Source organism: Barbatula barbatula (assembly GCF_947034865.1).
Source record: "Barbatula barbatula genome assembly, chromosome: 2".
In the NCBI taxonomy this organism is placed as follows: domain Eukaryota; kingdom Metazoa; phylum Chordata; class Actinopteri; order Cypriniformes; family Nemacheilidae; genus Barbatula; species Barbatula barbatula.
In genome coordinates this window covers 4,116,415-4,140,923 of record NC_136767.1, presented here as the reverse complement: position 1 = coordinate 4,140,923, position 24,509 = coordinate 4,116,415, and the positions used below count along the sequence as shown (strand labels likewise).

General features: G+C 38.2%; 2 protein-coding genes across 4 annotated transcripts; one reads left to right on the top strand and one right to left on the bottom strand.

The window, feature by feature from the left end:
• Positions 1-223: 223 nt before the first annotated feature.
• Positions 224-21,325, bottom strand: fer (fer (fps/fes related) tyrosine kinase). 3 transcript variants are annotated; one of them, XR_013788191.1, is made up of 20 exons: positions 20,936-21,057; positions 15,922-16,206; positions 15,540-15,713; positions 15,350-15,449; positions 14,744-14,927; positions 13,750-13,887; positions 13,545-13,664; positions 12,787-12,909; positions 11,009-11,198; positions 9,347-9,442; positions 9,059-9,262; positions 8,497-8,619; positions 7,337-7,393; positions 6,968-7,083; positions 6,401-6,495; positions 6,143-6,266; positions 3,338-3,492; positions 3,060-3,182; positions 2,665-2,852; positions 224-1,304 (listed from the first exon to the last, which is right to left on the bottom strand). XR_013788191.1 is itself a non-coding variant. In XM_079485497.1 (19 exons), the coding sequence occupies exons 2-19, from the start codon at positions 16,129-16,131 to the stop codon at positions 2,716-2,718; spliced, it is 2,469 nt and encodes an 822-aa protein (XP_079341623.1). In that variant the 5' UTR covers positions 16,132-16,206; positions 20,936-21,325; the 3' UTR covers positions 224-2,715. The 3 variants fall into 3 exon arrangements, 2 of the variants coding, with proteins under 2 accessions (XP_079341623.1, XP_079341624.1); XM_079485497.1 differs by having other exon boundaries at positions 224-2,852; positions 20,936-21,325; XM_079485498.1 differs by having other exon boundaries at positions 224-2,852; positions 15,922-16,203; positions 20,936-21,062.
• On the top strand, positions 21,099-23,945 carry atp6v1g1 (ATPase H+ transporting V1 subunit G1). The gene is made up of 3 exons (XM_079485524.1): positions 21,099-21,891; positions 22,490-22,590; positions 23,127-23,945. Exons 1-3 carry the CDS (start codon positions 21,810-21,812, stop codon positions 23,298-23,300), a joined length of 357 nt encoding a protein of 118 aa, XP_079341650.1. The 5' UTR covers positions 21,099-21,809; the 3' UTR covers positions 23,301-23,945.
• Positions 23,946-24,509: the final 564 nt, after the last annotated feature.

Genomic DNA, 24,509 nt, shown 5'->3' with positions numbered 1-24,509 from the left:
AAAAATATATATAAGAAATCTTGTGTATTTTGTATGCTTATTTTTATCTTTACCCATGTTTATTACAAAAATGAAATCACGAGTCAAATTTAAACTTCCTAAATTTGTTTATCTAATCTGATACAAAACCGAAAACAACAGCCCGTGTTATTTATTTCAATACACGAACAACATTATCTCCTTTCACCTCCTAAGAAAGTCATTAATCATCTTTCATTGATTTCAAGATACAACTTCAAAAAAACTTTATTGCAAGTGTACAATATAAACAATGAGCCGACATTGTTATAGCTGAATGTCCATCAGAGAGGTGCTACGATAGAACCGACACAGATGCAAAAAACAACATGAACAAAGGACCAAACATCAAATCTATATGGCAACTATTTATCTTTCCATATTTCTTCTTTAGTTGGATGGAGTGAAACTAATCACTAAACGCATTAGTTTGACAATCCAAATTCCAGTGTTGCTTTTCTACTCTTGTTCAATATGACTTTAACCAATTCAAGACGAACATTATAACAGTATTACGCTGTTTTACATAAGGGGGTATTTTTAAGCATAAAAAGGCCAAAAGTGCAATTAATATATAACTTTCATCACAGAAATAAATAGTCCGGAACAGAGCAGAGTTGGGAATTCTGGCAAGATGTGAATATTAATGGCAATTTACTTATAATTTACACATAAGCGTAATTTAGGAACTACTTATGGTCGTTCTAGCAATACAATATATTTTTTTCTGATGGAACGATCTATGTGCAAGTCAGACAAGAGAAACGTAAATCTTGGCTCTCAATAACACAACTTTCAATATAGGAGACAAATACTGGCGTTTGCTTTAATACACTAACAGTAGGAGTTATGGTAAATGGTACAAAAAAAGATTAAAATGCTAGAATAATATTACAGTATTTCAAATAAATAAAAAAGAAACAAACACACACTAGGGATAATTGCTTTGACGTTAAAAGGCGGAAAATCATAAGAGCTCACTCGCCAGTAGTTTAATTGATGTAAGCTCAGTTTCACCCAAAAAAACCAAACTAAATACCAATAACTTTGATCTGAACCCACTCTGAAGATCTATAATGCGAATATACGAGCCAAAACTGCACTATACAGTAGCTTTCTGTATAAAGCGTCACCACTTTTGGCTACATTAGAGTAATGGCAACATCTTTGGAGCAGAAAGAAAAACCTTGCAGACTCGGAGTAGCACAGTTGATCCTATAGGACTCTCTTTACATCATCCGAATGTGCAATTATTAGAGGAGTGTTGATCTGGGTCTTCATCGCTACTGTAAAAGTCATCAAAAACAATGATGAGGTGTATTCCTGAAAGACGTCCACATTCTGATATCATTAGTTTCTGCAGTGAATAAAAAACACCTACAAACTTATTACATTACTGAATCTACAAAAGAGTATTTACAAAATACAAAAAAAGGAATGCTTATTAAAGAGTAAACCTTGAAGAAACCACTATTCCATTTTTATCATGCAAATGGAACGACAAAATTATGTGACTCGGAGGAAAGTCTGCAGTATGCTGGTGAGTAGCTTGTGTAGATAAAGAGAGAGAAAAAACAAATGGCACCCGCCAAAGACAATTACAAACAGTCCTAATACAAAACAAATCGTGGTCAACCTTGTAATACTTACGCAGGTAAATACATAAGGTTTGTTTGCAACCTGATAGTAAGGGCAGTTACACAGCACAAGAACATGAATCGAAGACGGTCGCATGGATACAAATGTGCACTCGACTGGCTTTGGTTGCTGGTGACCAACACGTGCTGTCATTAAGAGAATCCAAGAGTCAGTTTTGGACCGAGCTGAAGGTGATTTTGGAGCACCAGTCCCATTTATTTAAAAACACATCTAGAAACATTTCTTTGTGTTCTGTGCAAGAAAAAAATCATACGGGTTTGGAGCAATATGAAGGCCAGTGAATGATGAAAGATGACTTCTTTTATAGCATGAATCACGAAGAGGTGAAATGTTGAACTGTGTAGATTTGAAATCAATCTGAAGGCTTGTAAACTGTATATCTGATGCCGTGTTCGCGTCATTCAAACGGTCCTTAAAAAAATACGTGAGCAAGCAACCTGGCGAAACAGTTTGGATTATATGCTAAGGCTACCTGACTGCAGTGTTTCGTCGTAAATTGCACTTTGGGACACCCATCCATTTGGTCTTATTGCTTGATGAGTGCTTAAATTGGTCGCGATAGTCTTATGTACGTGTTCTCATTTACAAACAACATATTTGCTTCCAAAGACGTCCTATCGCTTCAGAAATAATGACATAAAATGACTATAAAACAGCCAAAACCATCGACAGGTTTAGGACATAAAAGTACATTTTTAGCTTTCACCCCACTTGTTTATACTGGATAGCATCCTGACAACCCATCCCGAACAATGTCATCATTACATAGCTTAACTGTTGCTGTGTTGATAGTTACGAGACAAAAATCATGGGAATTCTGCGTAATATTGACACTGGAGTCCTTTCTCCATGCTAATGGCTCAAAACAGCTGGTGCATAGGCGGTTCACACAGTGATAATGTGACGGAGTACTCTTTAGTACGATAATAGCATGCGATTTAGAGGGCGAAACATTTGCTGTGTTTCTCTCTGTAGGTTACGGATCACCTGGATGTGAAGCGTGGGTTTGGCCTCTCGACCCATCGTCTTTATTAAAGGCTATTTTTTCTTGATAGACGCCAGTTCTTTCTGAATGTCTGCGAATTTGGGTCGATTTTCAGGCTTGTACTCCCAACACTTCTGCATGATTCTGTAGACCTCGTCTGGGCATTTTTGCGGGCAGGACATTCTGTAGCCTAGAACAAACAGAAGTGGTTTCAAGCGACATCGACAATGGATGCGTAGACTAAAGACACACAAACAACAGTTTTCCTTGTGTTCCTCGCTCGAGATCACTTGGAATGGTATCGATAGAAAATATTGGCTTGCTACTTCAATTATGTTTATTTCTGGATATTTCTGATTGGTTGTTGTCAAACTGTGTGGTGCCATGTGGGTTTTACCTTTCTCAACCTGTTCTCGAGCCTGCTGGTTGGTCATGCCCGGGTAAGGACACACTCCTAGACTAAAGGTTTCCCACAGGAGGATCCCAAAGCTCCACACATCACTCTCTGAGCTGTATCTCCCTGTATAAAAAACACCCATAAAATTCAACATCAATACCCTGATAGCTCAACCAACCAAATTGTTCGGATGCAGACTCACACATACAAAACTATTTGATTCGTTGTATTGTCTTCACAACTTAGAACAGGTAACTACAATAAAAAAAAATGTTTACCATAATTCAATGCTTCTGGTGCAGTCCACTTGATCGGGATCTGTTTCAAGCCGGATGAGGAATAGATGCCGTCGTCCTCCTGCCGGGACATCCCAAAATCACTGATCTTAAGCACGTTGTTTTCTCCCACGAGGCAGTTCCGAGCAGCCAGATCTCTGTAAGGTGTACAGCAAAACTTTGGCTTAGATTTGACAGTTGTTGCTGTGATAATGCTACTCTCAGCGCCTTCCGATTGGTCAATCCTGACCAGCACTAGAAAAGTATCAGGACAACTATTCTTTTGTGAACATTTTGAATAGGGGAAGCATTGTGTGTGAACATGACAATGTATAGTCAACTTTTCTGCATGTTTGTTGCCTAACATTAGCGTCAGTAGTAGGGCTGTCAAACGATTATTTGCTATTAAATCGCGTCCAGAATAAAAGTTTGTGTTTACATAATACATGTATATTTTCTACTTTTAAACACAAAAACACAAATATATATATTTTTTTGGAAATATTTAGATGTATTTATCTGTGAATGTAATTACATATAAACTTTATTTATTATATTACTATTTTTCTTAAATATATGCATGTATGTGTATGTACTGTGCATATTCATTCTGTATTTATAGAGACATATATTAGGTAAACACAAACTTTTATTCTGCATGCGATTATTTGCAAGTAATTGTTTGACAGTCCTAGCCACCCTAAAACTTCACATGAAAATAATGACTTCAGGAGGCTTGAATTCTGGAATATTGATTTATATTCCTCCGTATAAATCAGGAGGATTCTTTCTGAACGCTTTCATTTCTAACAGCTGATTTGAGACTCTAGTCTGTCGCTGCGTCCGAACTCGCATACTGTGCGTTGAATTTGCTTAGAACCAGTAATATTTGGCCCCCATTGACTACCATAGTAGGAAAAAAATACAATGGTAGTCAAAAGTTCCCCAAAACTGTTTGCTTTCCTACATTCTTTACTTTATCTTTTTGTTTAGTTCTGTTGAACACAAAAAATATATATTTTGATTTATCATACTATGGGAGTCAATAGGTCGCAAGATTGTTTGGTTACAAGCGTTCTTCCAAATATCCTTTTCTGTGTTCTTCAGAACAAAGACATTTATACAGATTTGGAATCACTCGAAGGTGAGTAAACGATGACAGAATTTTCTTTTTAGGTGAAGTATCGCTTTAAAACCGTAGGTTCTACATAGTGTGAGTGGGAGTAGTATGACATACTGTGTCCGCCATGTTTTATGGTCATGTGACCCGCATGCTCTTTGACCTATGACGTATTAACAACAATCTATACGCGTGCGTTAATAAAAATATAGTTTAGTCACAAGAAATTAATTTATTTCCACTTAGGGGAACTGTATGACCTCCATATTTCCCAAAAGCGTAAAGTAAGGTAGTTTTGTAAGCTTTCTTACTCCTCCTTAAATTGCAACGCAACCAAACACAAGAGCCACCTGACAGTGTACCCAGTGTCAGCATCGCTCGACGCATGCGCTGAAACTAACACACAAATCAGGAAGCTTTTAAATAAAGTTGTTACTCTTATTGGTTTGCGCACAAAAAGTATCCTTGTCGCATTATAAAACTTTATACTGAGGCCCCGGAACCGCATGGACAATTTTACGATGTGTTGACGCACTTTCAGCGCTTAAAAGATTGAAATCTAAGGAGGAGTCAGAAAGCTTCCTTACATTTGCGTTTTTGGGAAAAAAAAACATACAGATGTTTAACTACATGAGGGTGAGTAATTAAATAGCAGACTTTTCCCCTTTAAAAACGGACGTCCGCCTTAAAGATTTCCTCTATATTTATTTGATTCACTTTTGAAATTTCACCGTTGCTCAGCTCCCGTGGCATCATGGGATAGATAAGTGTCCACCCGATCCACACTAGTAGACCATCAGGGTAATTCTCGCATACATTTTTTTGCATACCGAGGTTTCGGACCTTCTATTCATGACTCATACTCATTTTCCTCTACTATATAGTATAGAAGTAGGCGATTTCGGACACAGCGTGTGTCATGCAATGGCATTCTTGCTATGTATACATCCTGAGCCACAGAAATACACCTTGCTGACACGAGATGGGAAAAGACAGTGGGGGATAATGGTAGAGAGAGAGAGAGAGAGAGCTGATCTGACAGAACGGTGTTCAAATCCTTAACATCATCATGTCTGATGGTAAAAAGATTTTAGCGGGGTGCAGTAAGAGCGGTGACTGCTCATTTCTGAGCTGAGACTCTATTCAGCCCTCTCAGCAGGACGACACTGGACTCAAAGCACTAAAGCACATTTCACAGTTTCAAAATCACCTGAAGAACAACGGCGTGGGGAAGAGAAACTGGGTCCTGTTGTTTTATTGGATGGCTGAGTTGTTTAGATAAAGACGGAATGAAGATGGGCTGCTATCATGCTTTTGGATAGACCAAACCAATGAGACTTGCTTTTTTCCCATTTAAGTAATAGTTCACCCAAAAATGAAAACTCATTCTCGTGTCATTGACCTGTATGACTATTTCCTCTGTAGAACACAGAAGAGGACATTTTAAAGAATGTGGTTAAATGGCCCCCATTCACTTACATTGGTTTTGTGTCCATACAATAAAAGTTAATGGGGGCCAGTGCTTTTGTGTTCTGCTGAAAAAAGAAGTCATAAAGGTTTGAAATGACAAGAGGATGAGTAAATTATGACAGATTTTTCATTTTTGTGTCACTTTAATATATATAATAATAATAATCCAATGCAATGTAAAAAATGTTGGGACAGTTTGAGGTGTCTGCAGTTCATACCGGTGTATGCAGTTCTTGAGCTCCAGGTATGCCATTCCTGCAGCGGCATCCAATGCGAATTTCACCAGCTGTTTCGTCTTGAGATCCTCCTTCTTCTTTCGCAAGTATGATAAAAAGTCCCCACCTGTTTACAAAACAGCATGAGCCACGAACGTGCCATACAATAAAACAGACACTGACATCTAAAACAAAGTGCATGACAACTTTTAATGAGGAAATTCGGTGGCTAATGACTGACACAAGATCCGGTTTACTGACCTGGTACGAGTTCCATTACTATGTAAATGGGCTGCCGTTGGGTACAGACGCCTATTAACTTCACAATGTTGGGGTGATCATACTGCTTCAGGATTCTAGAAACGATGGAACCATGTATGAATATAGGCTTGGCTGTTTCACTCTTTTATCTTTAATTTTAAGCCAAACATTCCTTGATGTTTGAGTTTTAAAGGGATAGTTAAAGGGATAGTAACCTGTCATCATTTACTCACCGTTGACTTGTTCCAAACTTGTTTAAATTTCTTTGTTCTGTTGTACACAAAAGAAGATATTTGGAAGAATGCATGTAACAAAACATTCCTGGGGCACTATTGACTACTATAGTAGTTGTTTTCTGTACTATGGAAGTCAATGGTGACCCAGAACTGTTTGGTTACAAGCATTCTTCCAAACCTATTTCTTTGTGTTCAGATGAACAATTAACTTCATCCAAGTTCGGAACAACTTAAGTGTTCGTTCTTTATTTGTTAAATGTTTTAGTGAACTGTCCCTTTAAGCAATATGTAATGCACATGTAGGTACAGTTATAAATGCCCTGTGGCTCACCTGGCTTCCGAGAGGAACTTTATCTTAAGGTCTTGTGGTAGATCTTCCTTACAGGTTTTTACTGCCACTGGGGTTTTATCTCGCAATGTTCCTTTGAAAACCTCACCAAAGTTTCCCTAAAACGACATTTGTTTAGTCAATATGCATTCATGGACACAGTACCAACCAAAAAGTGCCATTTTAAGATATTCACCCCACTTGGTATTAACAATTTAGAAAGGAACAAAGTCGAAAATTTATTTTAGGAAGCACCCCAAAAACACAGGTGTACATTAAATGTGTTATCATGTTATATAAATACAGTTTAATCCCATCACCTATATCTGATATTCCCATAAACATCCTGAGCACAAGCAAAAAAGGGCTTACTTTGCCAAGGAGCTCTCCAAGTATGACATCTTCGTGATTGAGGATCCATTTCTTGTCCTGCGCAAACAAACAAACAAAAGCGAATTAGCATTCCGACACGTGTTCATTAATGAACTAATGACTCGTGCGGAGACAAACACAGAAAGTGAGGCTAAGCTCTGTGTGGGTCGGTCAGCATGCTAATGGTCTGCTAAATGATAATGATGCAATTATAATATTCATTCTGTGACGGATGGACGGAGATATACAGTCAAATCTATTGAAGACCTCTGAAAGCGAGAGCTCGGCCCATTAGCTCATTCCCTCCGAACCGTTTCAATGAATCATGAGATATCGGCTTTACAGAATTTACGCTCTCAGGTCCTCTACGGGTCCTGCAGTCCTTGTCGGGATACCAAATGAAAGCTAAAGACAGCTAGAAATGACAACATGATCACAATTATTTCAATGAATGGCTAATTCAGCTGCTTTCATCCCAGTGACCATTATGTTTTGGGGGGGTTGGGGAGGATTTTAGAGGACTGAAACGCACTCAATACATTCGGGACAGTGCCAATGAGACATTAACTATGACACTGATAATGGCTCGATTATAGAAGTATTATGCTAAATATCATGAAGACAAGTGACTGGCACAGTAGTCATTAACTGGCACCGTTGTGCAGTACATTCGACACATCTCAACATCCGAACGAACTGCTTTTCACATGACCCTAGCTTTGCTAAAAGTATCACTGGTCCCTGATAGTGTTTCTACTCTTCATCTTGCAAGCTGCAGCAGAAACATCAGCACTATTATGATGTCAGACAGGCCCGGGTGCTTTTTACCCCGTCATCAAAAAGCCATCGGAGAGACAGGCAATCATCCGACCTGACGGATCCGCACAGCCACGCACACTCCGCGGGGAATCCAGACAGTGCGGACCACCCTCAAGGAAAGGGCCTAAACTGACATCTAAAGCGGCACATCTTTTTTCATACATCAAACTTCACAGCACAAGACTTTAAGACCTCACATCCATCAGTCAAAATGAGCATCCCACACTCAGTCCGAACTTCTCTGTAATAAGGAACTTTATGGCTCTGTATTGACAGGCTTATTCAAAAAACATCAAATGTATGACAAATCAATTGCTAAAATGAACACGGAGATGTGTTACCTTTATGACGGGGTTCAAAAGCACAACCCCAGATTTCTTGGTGATGACTTGTTTGGTTGTGTAGTGATGATCTATGAGCTGTGGGATGGTGGGGAAGCCAGTGCCTTCAAATCTGTACTGATTCTGTGGACACAGACAGCGACAAACATAAAAAAAAGCTTTTAATAATATTAATGAAATGTATAAAGAATGAAATAAAATGTTATTTCGTTATCTTATATGCCATTTTATTTAAAAAATATTTTTGTACATTCAAATAAAATATCGGCTCAAAGAAAAAACTAAATTGAAACTAAATAAAAAACGAACTAAATTATAAATATTATATTTCAAATAAACAATAAAGTGACTAAACAAATTGCATAAAAAAATGGCTAAAAAAAAGCTCATTTAAAATATGTATAATGCAAGCAAAACTATAATATTTTTTAAACCAGTCACACAAGGTTATAACTATACATATGTGTCGTGAGAATGCATTATATAAATGAACATCAAAAAACACATTGCAATTGTGAGCTATATAAATCTTAATGATCTCATTTCTCCCTCATACACTCACATCAGCAAACTGAATGATGAAATGTCTGCGCTGTCCGTCTGAGAACACAGACAGCACATATTCTCCTGGTTTGCCGTGGCTCTCGCGCACCAGGAAGTCTCCCTGCTGCTTCAGCAGCTCCTGAGCCTCCGTCCTGGGAATGGCACCGTGATACCACTCCTGCTCGCCCAGTGGTTTCTCACTTGTGGGGATCACGTCAAAAAACTGAGGAGGAGAAATCAAGATCAGGAGAAATCCGGAAGTCAGGATACAGAAACGAAGAGGTGTTTATGCATCGGTAAAACTCACAGATGAGGAGCTCAGTACAGACTTTGGTGAGCGGATGATTCCAGCGATGGAGTGCCTGAGAGTTTCAAACTTTGATATCCTGTCTTTGCTTTTATCCTGCAAAATGAAACGTTTTTGAATACAGTGATCGAGCACTAAAACTAGCAGTCAATTGATTTCAATAATAACTGTACATTTGTTTTGCAAACAAAATTATGACAATAAGACAAAAAAGACCAACAGTAAAACCTCCAGTGCTGTTTTGGTGTTGGATCTGCACTCTTGATATGCTTCGTCTGTAGCAACTCATAATGTAATAACTGCACTTAATGTAAAGACTACACATAATGTTATATTATTACTGTAATAAAAAATGCTCATAATATAATAATTTTCTCTAAACGTAATAAAATCATGAGCTCAAAATTGTATATAATACTCCTATACAATTATACAATATATTACATTAAAAACATGTAATAGGCTTTTTAAACATAAAAACATTGGTTTAAACTAACTACGAAATGCACCAGACTGAAATATTCATGCAATAATAGTAATAATAGTATATATGCCCTCATGTTAGCAATAAAATAACATTTTAATTCAAACCTTTGCTAGTATCTAACAACACTTTCTAAAAATATTGAATGCGCATGTTGCATATGATTTAAACAACACATTTTAATGACAAGAAATTTCAACTGAACGGAGCTAGAATCTCGGGACTCAGGGGATGGATGCAGGCACAGAGGGATAACCAGCCAACAGGACAACCCGTTTACACTGGCCTGTCCAATCATATTTTAGTGTCATTACTCATCTGTGTGAACTTTATTATTGGCAAGCAGATGTGCATACCATCATCCTGTTACCTGTGAAATACATAGACAACGACGAACACTAAATTATATTAAAAAAATATTATTATATTGTAAATATAGTTTTAAATGATGTGCTGTATTACCTTATGAACTGTGATTACACAATAAGTTGCCACAGTGTCTTCATAGTGCAATATATTTCTCATATAATAACCCATTTACATTATGAGCATTTCATCATACAGTATTAATGTTATATTTATAAAATTACGGGAAGTTTTTACATTATGTGGAGTTTTGAGTTTGCTAAATTTGTCCAATCAGATTCCAGGACCTGAGCATGTGCATCACTGGGTGGTCTATTCCTATACGGGAACATACTGCACATAAATGTGCTGGTGTGAAGAATCTGTGATAAGTGAGAACACACTGCCCTCTTCAGTCGCCTTTAACACCGGCACCGTGTCAAATGTCAGCATCCAATCCATGTTACACAACCAAATCAAATCACAGAACACATGATGATTTACTTTCCATGGGTTTCTGAGGAGTTAAACCATCAACATTCTCATTTAATCTCTATGCCACAGTGTTCTTGATCTACAGCAGAGCTACATGGGATGGTGGATGAACATACAGAGCTGCTTTCAAATCTAAACAGAGTCTGTGGAGTGAAAAACAGCTTGTGATGTCCAAATCTGAAAATAAATAAATTCCCTATAAAATCAAGTCCCTCTTTTCCATGGAAACAGTCCAAATATTACGGATGACTCAATCTGCACATTTCTGTCCGATCAACAGAAGAGACCTTTAGTTAAACGGAGGATGAATTAAAAAACAATAAAACACAGTGCATTACCATCGAGTTGACGGAGCGAGCGTCCTCCTCGTAATTGACCACTGGTGGAGGTTCTTTGCCCTCGTTCTCCTCCATCTTCTTTTCCAGCAGCTCTCTCTGCGCCATGAGTTTGGCCTCCGAGCAGCGCAGCAGCTGGACCGTCTGTCTTAACTCCTCCAGAGATTGTTTCTGACTCAGTAACAACACCACACTGAAAGCACAGAGAGAGATAGAGACAGAGATTGAGATCACGTCATTCAATCGATGGATTAACCTTGTTTTAAAAAGTTTACTCGTAAAACAGTCGAAAGCCTTTATTTAATAGGCTCGTACATTTAATTGTAAAATTGAATGAACATCATTTCATTTCAAATGAATTTTGCATTTATTTATTATGACAACCGTGTGAATTCAGATGCAATAAAAATGATTTGTCAAAAAGAAGTCATTTGTAGGCTGATTTCCCTCAAAAATGAAATAGTTAGATAACAGTTAGGGCATCTGATTCAGCATGTATTAATCCGACAAACACATGAGTTCAGGTGTGTAGTGGAGCGCTATAGTTCATCTGTGGCCATTGGAAGATTATTTCAGCATCGCTTGTTCAGGATTACCCGGTAGACCTTAAAGAATGTGCTGAACCTGGACAATCTCCATCCGGCCGGCACCACATAACAGTTCGGTGAATGAGTTGGATCCCTTTAATCTTCACAGAGACGCAATCTTCTGAACATCTCTATAGAAACACTTAAGCTGTTCTCCACGCTTCATTTCTGCATTTGCTTTCAGTACACAGTGACCAGAAATGGAAATTTTACGACTTGGTGGTTTTCGTGCAGCTTTAATGTATAATGTAAGGTGAAAACCATCAAACTAAACCAAAGTTGAGTTTAATATTCATGCACTGTAACATGCTATATTGAGAAGTGATGTTGCTTGGGAACTGTAGAATATAAAATCTTATGTTGTGTTGTTCCAAACAATATCCCTGAATAACATGTTAACTTTATGTCTAGAGTTTACTGCTTTGTGTTTCTGCATCACTCAATGCAAATATGTTTGATAAACGTAAACAAATCATCATATAAATGTGACCCTGGACCACAAAACCAGTCATTAGTAGTACGGGTATATTTGTAGCAAAAGCCAACAGTGCATTGTATGGATCAAAATGATCGATTTTACTTTTATGCCAAAAATCATTAGGATATTAAGTAAAGATCATGTTCCATGAAGATATTTGATACATTTCCTAAATTAAATATTTCAAAACCTGATTTTTGTGAGGGGATGCATTCCTACATTCCTGCTGCTGCCTGCTCTTTGGGAATTACCCACTCAAGTTTGGTATCTATATAAAGCTTAGAATTTCAACTTCCCTGTTCATGTACTCGCCACAACACCATTACAGCAGTAATCCCATAAAGAGCGTTAAAACAAGACTGTTTCTTCTTAGAAACGACCGGCTACAGCACCTCTGATGGACAACTTCAAATGTGATTTTCTCAATATTTCGATTTTTCAGCACCCTCAGATTCCAGAGTTTCAAATAGTTGCATCTCCGCCAAAAAGAAAATTCTATCAAACTATACATCAATTGAAAATTTATTTATTCAGCTATTAGATTATGTATAAATCTCAATTTCGAAACATTTACCCTTATGACTGGTATTGTGGTCCAGGGTCACAAAAAGATCATATTACCCTGCAGATCGTCTGAGACAAAACTACAAGTCGTTGTTTAGGCCTGGTTTAAGCACCGGTGTTGAATGATTTTATCACAGTTACTCATCACTTACTCTGATTTCTTGTCATAGGTTTTGGCAGATTCCTCAATTTTTGCCTCCAAATCCAGCATGAGGTCCTCTTTGCTGCGTAGACTTTGCTGGTATAGGAGCAGATCCTCGGAGGTGGATTTCAGCCTGTCCCAAGATCAAAACAACACACATCTTCACTAATGTACTGTAGATACAATATAAATAACACATCAGCATGAACAGAGATCATTCAGAACTAGAATCATCAGATTAAGCGAAGATTAATTGGAGTGAAAGGGAGGCGATTTTTTGAAGCTCCAAAAAGTGTATCTATCGAACAAAGAATGGCTCGACACAGCTCCGTGGTCGTAAACAAACTCATCGATTCGCTTTAGAAGACCTTTGTTAAGATAAATATCCATATTGACAGCCCAATAACGTTAATGTCTAACTTCCTTTATCTCTCGGTTGCGCGTGAACCAGAGGCTTGTTTTTCTGGAAAATGACGCAGGCACGTCGCAAGTTCCGATGACGAGCGTGGCATTTTTCGCTTCGTTCCAATAGGATACAGTCTCTGTGTGGGAGCTTTTGTCACCGTCATTTCCGGAAAACAAGCCTCTGGTTTACGCGCAGCCGAAAGCCATATTCAGTTCGGATGCCTTGAGGGTGAGTAAAACATGGGGACATTTTTTTTGCCTCTGAAATATCCCTTTAAAACCAGTTGCCCAGAGACACAATATAAGGTTCAAAAATTGATGCAAATCTTTATTTGATAAAAAACTCTAATCTTATTTACTCACATTGCTTGTAAACTCTCCGCTGTCAAATTATTCCACAGAATTTCATGTGCTTGAAGATTCTCCGTTTCCTCTAACAGTGTTACGTCAAATTCTACATTTGGTTCTTTGGTTTCTGGTGATCTGAACATAAGAACGTTACAATTACAGACGTGTCCATTTTTAAAACATTTGAAACCATCATTTTAAACACGAGAATTTTACATACCTATGAAGTTCAATAAAGTTGTCATACTCCGACAGTGGATCGATTTGGTCAATGGAGGTGTGTATTTCCTTGTGGACCTTCACGATTTCATCTGTTAACAGGCTTGTGATATCACTGTACTCCTCCAGAATCCACTTACTGCAATAAAAACACACCAAAACTCTTTAGTCATCTCTTTAGAAACTGCTTTCATTAGAAGTGTGTGGGTTCATTGTTGTTATGAAAATCCACATATTTGATTTATCTCACAATATTACATTTGAAACAAACCTCCAACCCAAAGTATTCCAGGTATTTATCTCTGACATGAAACCCACCCTGTGTTTGGGATAAACTCAAATAATTGGTGCTATTACTTTTCTTCTGTAAGCAGTCAGGCTTTCACATGATGGACGTCAAGTCAAGTCATACAAATTCCATCAACATCAGATTGTTACACCTTAAGAGGGGATGTGCTAAAAATACTTTCGCAAAACAATGTGATGGTGTGTTTATAAGCAAGCACCACCCACATCCTACAGAAAGTGTAAAACTGATAAAAACCTTCTCAAATGAACAGCCTGGCTCTAATATAACAATTGTCTGTCCCACACGGATTGTTTGACCTGCACTGAATGGTCATATTGTATATGAATCTGTGGTGCCAATCCCATAAGCCTCATGCTGTTGTTTCCTTTACGTGGATTAACCTCCACTTCAGTTTACAGCAAACCCTGTGATTAAAAAAACAGCTTAAGAAAGAAAACGCAGAATTCTGTTCTCTGTTAATCCTCTGAAAGCTACACTTTGAGCTACAGCGCCGAACAGTGAAGCTTCTGAACCTTCTGCTGGACTGGTGTATAAACAACTGAGAAATGTGTTTACTGTCAATAGAGAACTAGCAGGCAGTTTCATGAAAGAATGCTTTAAATAAGTAACGATTACATCGCACATGAATATCACAGGCAGAACATAAGAAATATCCCAGAATGCTCTCTGAAGTTCCTTCACTCACAGTGCACTGATCATCTCCTCCTGCATCTTCTGCAGGGAGTCCAGCAGCAGTGGCAGGGCGGTCTCGTGGTAATGCTCCTGATGTAGCTGCGCGCTCCTCACCGCCAGCACGTACTGGTTGTGCAGGTTATGTAGCTTCATGGTGGCTTTGTCGTAACGCTCGCGGGCTTTGTCTGTCTCTTTTCCTGGAGGGCAAAGAAAAGCAGTTGGCTGAGATGAAACGACTTCTTTATTCGACGAGTCTCTGTTCTTTATTCACAGCGTTCTAAGGATTCTTTACGGGTTACACAGAGTTTCACATTTATTATGTTGCAATACGAAAGCTTTTAAGTAGAGGTCAACCACCATAGAGGTTTGCTAAACCCCCATTGTCAATATTTAGAGAGCAATAAATATTATCCGATGTCAGCAAATCTATTATTCGTTGACTAATGAATAATCTGTTGGCTGGTTAAGAATATATTAGGGCTGTAAAAGTATATGTGTGCTATTAATAATCCATGTTTAATGCTATTAGGTATAACAAACCCAGAGTAGATATCAAACAAAATGGTCAAATAAACATTTTTGATTGTTAAAATACTGGCTTATTAAAAAAACTCCTTACCTTTAACCACAGCCTCTTTGTATTTCTCTCGTGCGAAAACAGCGTCCTTTGTTAACTGCCTGTAGGTGTATTTCAACTTTTCCAGATCACTTTTGGTCACCTGCGGACGACGAAACAAAAGTCAGAGGAATGCACCAATGGGTTAAGCTGATCTCCATCATCGTCATCAGTCGTCTGCACGACGGCTCACCTTGTTCATCTCAGCCTCTATCTGCTGGTGGAGGCTTTGGTAACTCTTCTTCACCTGCTGCTTGTCTTTGATCATCATGGTGAGGCGATGCAGAGGTCCTGAGTTGAGCTCCTCGGCATGGGACTTCATGATCTTGCTTAACTGCTCTGTCTGCTGCACCATGTGAGTCCACGACTGATAATAAACCCATGTACACAGATGTCAAGATATTCATGTTTAAAGAGATCAGAAAAGACACTGAAGTGGTGAGAAGCAAAACCAAGCATGATTACATGACCCACAGTTCTGTGACAGCATGATAATATTTTGATATACATTATGATAGAGAATAATCTTTATATACCATGATATAAAAAAAAGGAAAGGGCAAAACAATTGGTACCTTGGAGACACTGCTGACATAGTGGATTTGAGAGGAGTTGTCATGTTTGTCCACCTGCTGGCTGATGTTGAGCAGGAGCGAGGCATATTCCTTATCGCTCTTTACCCGCAGGGTCATAAAGCGCTTAACCGTCTCCAGTAGCTTCAGCTCCCAGTCCTGCAGCTTCATCAGACCCTCATGTGAGTTCCGCAGGTCCAGACCGAACCCCATCTTACTTGCAAGGCACGCGGTCTCTCTCTCTCTCTTACTCAATGGGGAGTGTCACTCAGGTCTGCATTGTTACTGCTGGTGGGAGAGAAAAGTTAGTTACTGTAGTAGTTAGTTACTGGGGGAGACCTTTGAGATATGTCAGTTTAGCGTTTTAAAGGCATTTTGGAGACTTAAAAGAATCTGAAAATACATATGTCAGATGTTAATTTTTTTTTAAACTAGCCGATTATTGGCCGATAAATAGTTTGAGAATGTACTCATTATTAGAGATGAACCTAAGACAACATTCTGTTTGGTCCTGCATGAACTTTCCATTCAGATTTTCGACCTAACATTTATTTAGAAAGAAAATGACAAAATATTTTGAATTTCAAATATTGTTGACAACTAATATTAATGTGCCAAAGTTGGCACTAAAGGTAATTTTACTTGCACTTTATATTAGCACAAAACTTAACTTATTATCAAAATGGTCAAATTGGATAAGTCAGAAGTGAATGTCGAAAGACTCCCAAAAACAAGCACAATGTGTAATATCGGGCTGGTTCGGTATAAACAGGCTACTAAACTAAATTCAATCATTTGCAAGGTGGGCAAGCAGACAATCGCTATTATTTTATTCATTTTTAGCACCATTTACATTGAACCATTTTCGTTCTCTGAATGATCTCTCCAAACCATCCCTAGGCCAAAATGTAGTTTTAATTTTGTATATCATTTTATTTATTTTTGTAAATGTTAAATTGTTTGTATTTTAATTGAATGTATTTTTTATCTAGGTTAAATGTATTAGGCAGGTACATTTAAGCTATATTGCTCAGCCCTAGTTGTTTTAAATGGTTAAAGGTTTAATGGATTTAAAGACTGTATTTATGACCAACTTATATATATCACCTGTACACGGGTCAAACACATTTAGATGTCCCCAACACAAGAAATGTACAAAAGTTATGTCCATAGAAAGCATGTTCAATGTAAGTAAAATGTCTACTTTATGTTATCAAGTTATTGGAGAATAAAATGTCAAAATTTAGTTGAAATAATGTTACATTGTCATTCATTTATGTACAAATTCAAACAACATGCTTATTCTGGCTTGTACATATTAAAGCAGCCGTGCATTGCTGTTATATGCCTTCTGCCGTGGTGTAAAATGCCTACATTTTATTGTGCGTTAAATTAGCAAGAAAATCTTATTGAAAGATGGGCAAAACCTAGTATAGTGGCAAATTTAAAAAAGATATATATTACAGCTAATAAGCATTTGGGGTCTTTTAATATGTCGTAGAATTATTTTTGTTGTAAATATGCCTGACAAGATAGTTACACTGAATGACATTTTAGTGTCCGTCTTTTGTAAATCAGGGAAAAATGAATTATATTAATTTTTTGCATGGAAAAACTAAAACAAAAATACAATTAAATTAAACAGAAAACGTTTTGTTTTAACAACAACATTTTAAAGTAGTATTACACTTGCCCTTGATCCCATTTTTGTCTTTGACCAACTTAAGGTGTAGATCCAGAGCTCAAAAATGATCCTCAACCAGTGTAAAAGTGTGGACTACCTATTTGAGCATAAAACAAGTGACCATCTTGACAAATATATATATATTTGCCTAATAAACAGTCTGCAAAAGACAAGCGTCCATGAGAAAATGACGCATAGCCTGTATATTCACCACAAAACCCTAACCTGTCCTGAATAACAACAACACACTCTTACCTTAGCAGCAGGTCTGCATTCCACTTTATAGCCTCACCCAACCACCACACTCGAGCAAAACTGAGGAATATGCCATAAAACAGAGACCTTTAAACAGCGACAAAGAACACTGTTTAAAGAGAAGTGCAAGTCAAGTGAAAACAGACTTCCTGTGTGACCACCGGCTAAAACCACCTGAGAAATTCACCATTAACTTAAGAAACACGACTACAACTCGCACTAGAAAATCTGGTTCTCTCCAAAGAGTCTTCAACCGCATATACCGAAAGATATGCGACGCATTTTCAACACCTGTGCAATTGCATTTTTGACACCTACTGTTACTTACGGCTGACCAACCATATGCGATAAAAACGTCAGTTTCCACCTTGCGAGTAAAATGCGACACCATTGCATTAACAATTCATTTTGCTATGTTTAAATAACAACTATATCAAATAACTCAAAATGCTTTTGTTATACAAAAATGGTGAAATGGTTTGTAGTCTAGACTTACCGGAGGCTTACTACAGAGATTAGTAGTTTAGTGTAATACTTCCCAAAGCCCCTAAAAACCTATTTATCTTGAGTACATGCCTTCTGCTCTTCTCGTTTCACCAAAAGGAACCGGACCACTGATTCATACAGGAAGGCAACTCCGTTATCCATTTTCCCACCAGCAGTCGTGTTACAAGACTATTGTGTAACTGAAAAAGACCTTTCATTACATCAGGTACTTGATGCAATGGCTTTGCTGAAAATTTGCTTTAAAACAACCAATCGACTTTTAGAACAAACTGGAATCCTGATCGTTCACAGCAATTGTACGCTATCTACGAACTGCAAAAGGTGTTTGTAGAGGGGTACGTCGAAAAGCCACAAGAAAACAGTGACTGCTATATATGAGAGAAATGGCCACATGCGGTTTCCCTCATATCATGTACTGTGCTGAAACAACACTGGTAAAGGAACAGCGTTAGATGCAGTTTAACAGTTCTGATCGTTCTGAAATCTTTGCGTGGCAGTAAGAACGTTCATTTCTGGTTTGATGGTTGACGTAAATCATGTGACATCTTAAACGAAACGATCTACCTGGAACCTGTTACGAATACACGGGCGCTTCTAATCTGTCATTCATTCATTGACGTCAGTCAAAAATGAATATCCTTTTTGTGACATTTTATTGAAGAGTTTCCTTGTCATTGGAAAAACGTCTCACATTTTCAGAAATTGTTGGGGGCCCAGGTCACCCTAGATGAAATATCAGAGCCGTAAACATCTGATCACTAAACACTGTAAGCATGCCGCAATTATTGGCCGGGCCCATATCAGTGGGAGTTTAACTTAACAAGGATTTGCTGTGTGTTACAGAACAGCTCTGTGGGGGCACAACAGCTTGAATAGCACTTCTGAACACACTGGCTGAGGAATGCGCGTCTCACACAGGCTTCTAAGGAATGGGACACCAAATAAAACATGTAAACAGAGTGAGCAGCTTGTGACCACCATCACTATGTGCTTTGTGGGGCATGGTGGTTTATTTGCTACATGTAATGGTGTTTTAAGAAATAGACTGTGTGCTATTCTAATCCAAAAGACCGAAGGATTGTTGCTCAATTTCTGCTTTACGGTATGGAATACTCGATGGGGTCTTAGCCCGGTGGTTCTGACAGATCTTTTCTACAATTTGACAGATAACAATCCAAAACACAGTACAAAGTGTGCAAAAACAGGAAATGATTCAATAAAACCACCATATTTAATGCGTATTTCTAGCGGCAATAAAAATATTGGGACTTGCGATTAAAAGAACAGTAAATCATCAAAATGGAAATGATGTCATTTCTTTACACATGCAGAACACAAACTAAGTTATTTTGTAAAATGTTGGTAACGGCAAACCAATGGTCCCCATTGACTTGCACCGGTTTTGTGTCCACACATAGAAGTCAATGTGGACGTGTTTTTAGTTACCGACATTTTTCTAAAATATCTTCTTTCGTGTTTTGCAGAAGAAAGAAAATCACACGGGTATGAAATGATAACAGGGTGAGTAAATGATGTTTGAATTTTCATTTTAAGGGTGATCTATTCCTTTAAGAGTGATGCAAAAATGCATTTAATGAAATATTGAATAAAGTTCCCAAAATTGGAATTAGAATATCTAGTTTTTTTTTTATTATAATTCAATAAAATGAAAAAGGTGTGATAGTTGGGAAACATAAGTGAAACAAAGTTGGTAGTTCAGCGGTTCCTCTTCTTAAGCACCTGTGTGAACTTGAAGGAACTGACATCATTTAAAACGGAATGTGGGGTGAATTCTTTCAAAAAGTGACCATTTTAGCTCCATAAATGACATTCTTTGTTATTTTAACGCAATGACATTCATACAGTTTGATGTCTTTTCTTTTGGACAAGCACCACCAATGTCTTCTTTGAAGCAAACTCGTGTAAACAAAATACAATGCCACCACAAACATGTTAGTATCATAATATTCTTATTCTCTGATATCATCACTGCGCATATACAGTAGAAAAGAAAAACTGAATTGCGGTTATAACTTTTCATTGCGTGAGTTCGGGACAGATCTGTATGACAACTCGTTTCTTCATGCACATAAAAGACTAAAAACTCACAGTATTCCTCATCTCTTCAAAATATTGTCCGAAAAGCGTAATGCGAGAATGATTTCCTTTTTTTAATAGCAAGGTGAGGGAACAACAGTTTCTCTGGTTAACCTCACAGTCCCTGTTCACACACCGCTGTTGTCAAAAGTTTAGGAAACTAACGGGCGACTCTTTGCTTTTAGGAAAACGTCCAACACTGACATCCAAGACCACCTGAAATCACTTTTACGGACACTCGAAACACTGCGAAGCGGATTTTAAAAGCACACCGAACACGTACATTGGCTTTCCTGTGTCGGTAGAACGTTAGCTGCTGCTAGCGCTGCCCTGCTAATGCTGCCTGGCCTTTTCCTTTGTAAAAACAGCACAAATCTGGAATACGTATGGACACGACTAAGACATACGCTACACTTCGCGCAGTTTTCCGAATAAATAAAACGGCCTGTGTGATAGAAGACCTTGTGCACTTACTGTACTGGAGTATTGTGGTATTTATCCGTGTTTCCTGATTCCTCGGTATTCCTCTTTCTTTGACTGGGGCTGGAGGAGTTGAGTTGGGATTCGGGAGGGGTTTCCGCTCAGCTCCGCTGCTGCCAGAGCTTATGACGCGCAGCGCACGACCCTCCAACAGTCTGTGTGTGCGACGTGTGTGTAGTCGACAACGAATATCACGGCTTCGCCTGAAATGTGATGTTTATTTGTAAGGCAGACAGGTGTTTATTGTGGGTCGAGATATAAACGAGTCTGCTGGAAAGAGACCACTTTTAAACACTTGCAAGCCGCTTTGGTTTACACAGAGATGGACGCGCCATGGTGTTCGGATTAAATGGACAGTCGGCGGTTGTCCGTCTGACTGTCGGCATCAAAATATACACTACGGCCTCGAGATGACGATGTTTCGTGAGCGCAACACGCATGTCTGGCGTCCCTATTTTCCCCTTACTAATAACAACTTATATTTAGCGAACAAAAAAACTTTAGGATGCCATTTTTAAATGATTCATTTACATTTTGTTATAACATGTCATAATTGTTGTATTAAGTCAAATTCGTTCAAAGAGATTAGGGGGGTCGGCTGGTCACAACAAAAGGTGTCTTAAATGATGGTTCGATGGAGGGTATGTTAAAGACTTTATTTATGAACAGTTTATTATTATGACAGATTTTTGTTACTGGCACGCCCTCCGTCCGTGGTGTGAGCGTCGGTCCCGTGCAGTCACGTGATTGTCATCAGCAGTTTCGTCACTGCTCGGTCAGCTGACGATCAGTCGACCTTCTCGCTGCGGGAGATACAGGCATCAAAACAGCATCATCCACAGTCATTTAGAATAGACATTAGTCGATCATGGCGAGCCAGTCTCAGGGTATCCAACAGCTATTGCAGGCTGAGAAACGAGCCGCAGAAAAGGTCGCAGAAGCTCGTAAAAGTAAGTGGTCGTCTTGCTTGTCACCGCCACAGACTCGGCTAGCAGGCTTTCTGGAAAACGTCAATCCTTAAAATCATTCTGCTGGCGATGTGTGTGTATTTCCAAATGAAATACTGTGTTAGCTTGTTACAATTTCGGTTAATGTGTTTTCTATTGTCGTTGAATGCACGTATTTATGGCCATTTTGTTTTTGTAAAATTAGCTTGCTAGCAAGGCTCACTAAATTCATTAAAAGGACCGATGAGTAATATTGTTAAAAATGCTATTTTAAAAACTGGTTGTAATTGTTTGTTTTCATATATAACGATTACATCGAGAAATATTTTCAACGTTGTCATATTCTTTATGTTGAAAAAAATTGGTGTAAATAGCTATTTTGCTAAATGTCCCAGTGACATTGAATCATGATACATTCCTTCAGTTCCCTTTTATTCTTCAAAAAAGACACTTCCAGCTTTCATTTCCTGTATGCAAGACACAGTTTTCCTTGACGGAGTGAATTATTTTATTCCAACCAATGCTAATATGCTTATCTGTACTGTATATCATCATGTATTCTATAAACATTGTTTGGTTCATTTTCTCTCTTTTTGAATAGGGAAGAACCGACGTCTGAAGCAGGCTAAAGAGGAGGCACAGGCTGAGATTGAACAGTACCGTCTGCAGCGAGAGAAAGAGTTTAAGACTAAGGAGGCTGCGGTGAGTTTTGCCTTTGCTATGGTTTAAATCAGGGGTCTCCAACCTTTTTGTAAGCGAGGGCTACCAAAATATCTAAAATCCTGTAGTTTAACATACTGTCAAACTTTAAACATGTCATGTCCTATTTTTATGCTCACAGAACCAAATTCGGTTTCCTTTCAGATATTTTTGCACTTGAATATATTAAAGCTTATAATACTTTCATGACAATCGGTATTGTCGCAGATTTGTCAACTGTCTTGAGCATTATTGGTGAGCCCTGTGTTTAGCGGGCACCTTACAGAGTTCATGCGGGCTACCAGGTGCCCACGGGCACAACGTTGGAGATCACTGGTTTCTGTTTCAAGTTCGAAGATTTTATCACAAACTATCGCAATCTTATAAACCTTCTGAACATCGTTCTCAAAACAACTTGAGACATTAAAATGTGTGTAATGTACACATACATCAGCGGTAGTATCCGTTTTTAAGCATCTTTTGGGCGAGAGATAAAAGATTATGCCTTAAAGCTAATGTCTCCTGGCATTATCCATTAGGCACTGGGATCCCACGGAAACTCAGCTGTAGAGGTGGATAAGGAGACTGTGGATAAGATGAGCCACATCCAGAAGAGTTATCAACAAAACAGGGAGGCTGTGCTTGCCAACCTGCTGAAGATGGTTTGCGACATTAAGCCAGAGATCCACGCCAACTACCGTTTTGCTGGATAAACACCCCAGTCCAACCATCACATCCATTACAATTCCTAAAGACCCACACATCACTGAGACAAAGACTGCCCATGGACAATATCATATGTTACAGTCCCCGCCGCTTAAAAAACATTCTCAAATCTGGTTGTCAACAAAACACATCTCGCATTTCCTACAGTGTCCAAAGATATTCATTCAAATGTAATTCCGGTTTAATGGTATAAAATGCAGTTGATATCAATTGGGATAAGGAATCCTTGTCTTGGTATTCTACCATACACAATTCGGTAGTATTTCATTATTGTTAACATATATCGTTGGTTTGATCAACTACAAGTCTTTGTCTCTGTTCTCTCAGTAAGCAGTAGTGTTGTCCAGTTTATCAAAGTGAGTTACTTTTGTGTTGTGAATGATACCTTTAAATGTCGTGTGAGTGTCTGTATCTTGATGCTGTGTTGTTAATTTATGAGTAATCAGATGTTATGGTTTTATCTAGTTGATGCAAATATAGAATTACCCCCAGTGACTCTTCTGTGACAGCCTATGATTGACATCACAACGTAGTAAATGGCTTCAATTTCTTCCTGCGCTTTTGTTCTGTGTATGTAGACGACATTCCTGTATTTAAACCTGCTGTGAAAATGTAATAAAAGGCTTGGTGTACGAATGATTCCATTGCACTGTTTATTTAATAGAGCAGCGCTCAATAAAGTGAAAATATAAACAGTATATATATATATATATATATATATATATATATATTAGATCCAACTATAGTTTGCTGTCTTATCTTTCTCAAACACTGACAGTAAAAAAATAAGTTAAAGTGAATTAGTGAATATGACAACAGCGACGAGCAACGCTAGAGGTCGCAAGTTAGCTACTTTGGCCCTTACCGTCAAAATCTAACTAACATTGCTAAACGGCGATTTCAAAAATAGATAATACATTTAATCTCAACGTATTTTAATAACTTAATCTAGTAACGATCTAGTAAAATGAAAGTGCACAATCGCTAAACACTGCAGAAAGATTGCCTAAATTGATCCTGCAATTAACAAATGACACAGTTCTAGATATGTTTCAAATATATATTTTTTGTGAAACATTAAACGTCACCAAAAGATAAAAAATAAGATTCGTCTGACTGCCATGTGGCAAAGGAAGCAGAATAGACTTTAATTGCGTCATATCACGCGACGTGAAATAAGCCACAAAAAGCGCCGA

Coding starts and splice junctions, on each gene's coding strand:
- fer (XM_079485497.1), bottom strand. CDS start 16,131: ATGGGGTTCGGTCTGGACCTGCGGAACTCACATGAGGGTCTGATGAAG. Junction 14,928..15,349: donor CAAAGAGGCTGTGGTTAAAG/GTAAGGAGTTTT, acceptor TTTGCCCTCCAG/GAAAAGAGACAGACAAAGCC. Junction 3,493..6,142: donor CTCAAGAACTGCATACACCG/GTATGAACTGCA, acceptor TACACCTTACAG/AGATCTGGCTGCTCGGAACT.
- atp6v1g1 (XM_079485524.1), top strand. CDS start 21,810: ATGGCGAGCCAGTCTCAGGGTATCCAACAGCTATTGCAGGCTGAGAAA. Junction 21,892..22,489: donor GGTCGCAGAAGCTCGTAAAA/GTAAGTGGTCGT, acceptor CTTTTTGAATAG/GGAAGAACCGACGTCTGAAG. Junction 22,591..23,126: donor TTAAGACTAAGGAGGCTGCG/GTGAGTTTTGCC, acceptor ATTATCCATTAG/GCACTGGGATCCCACGGAAA.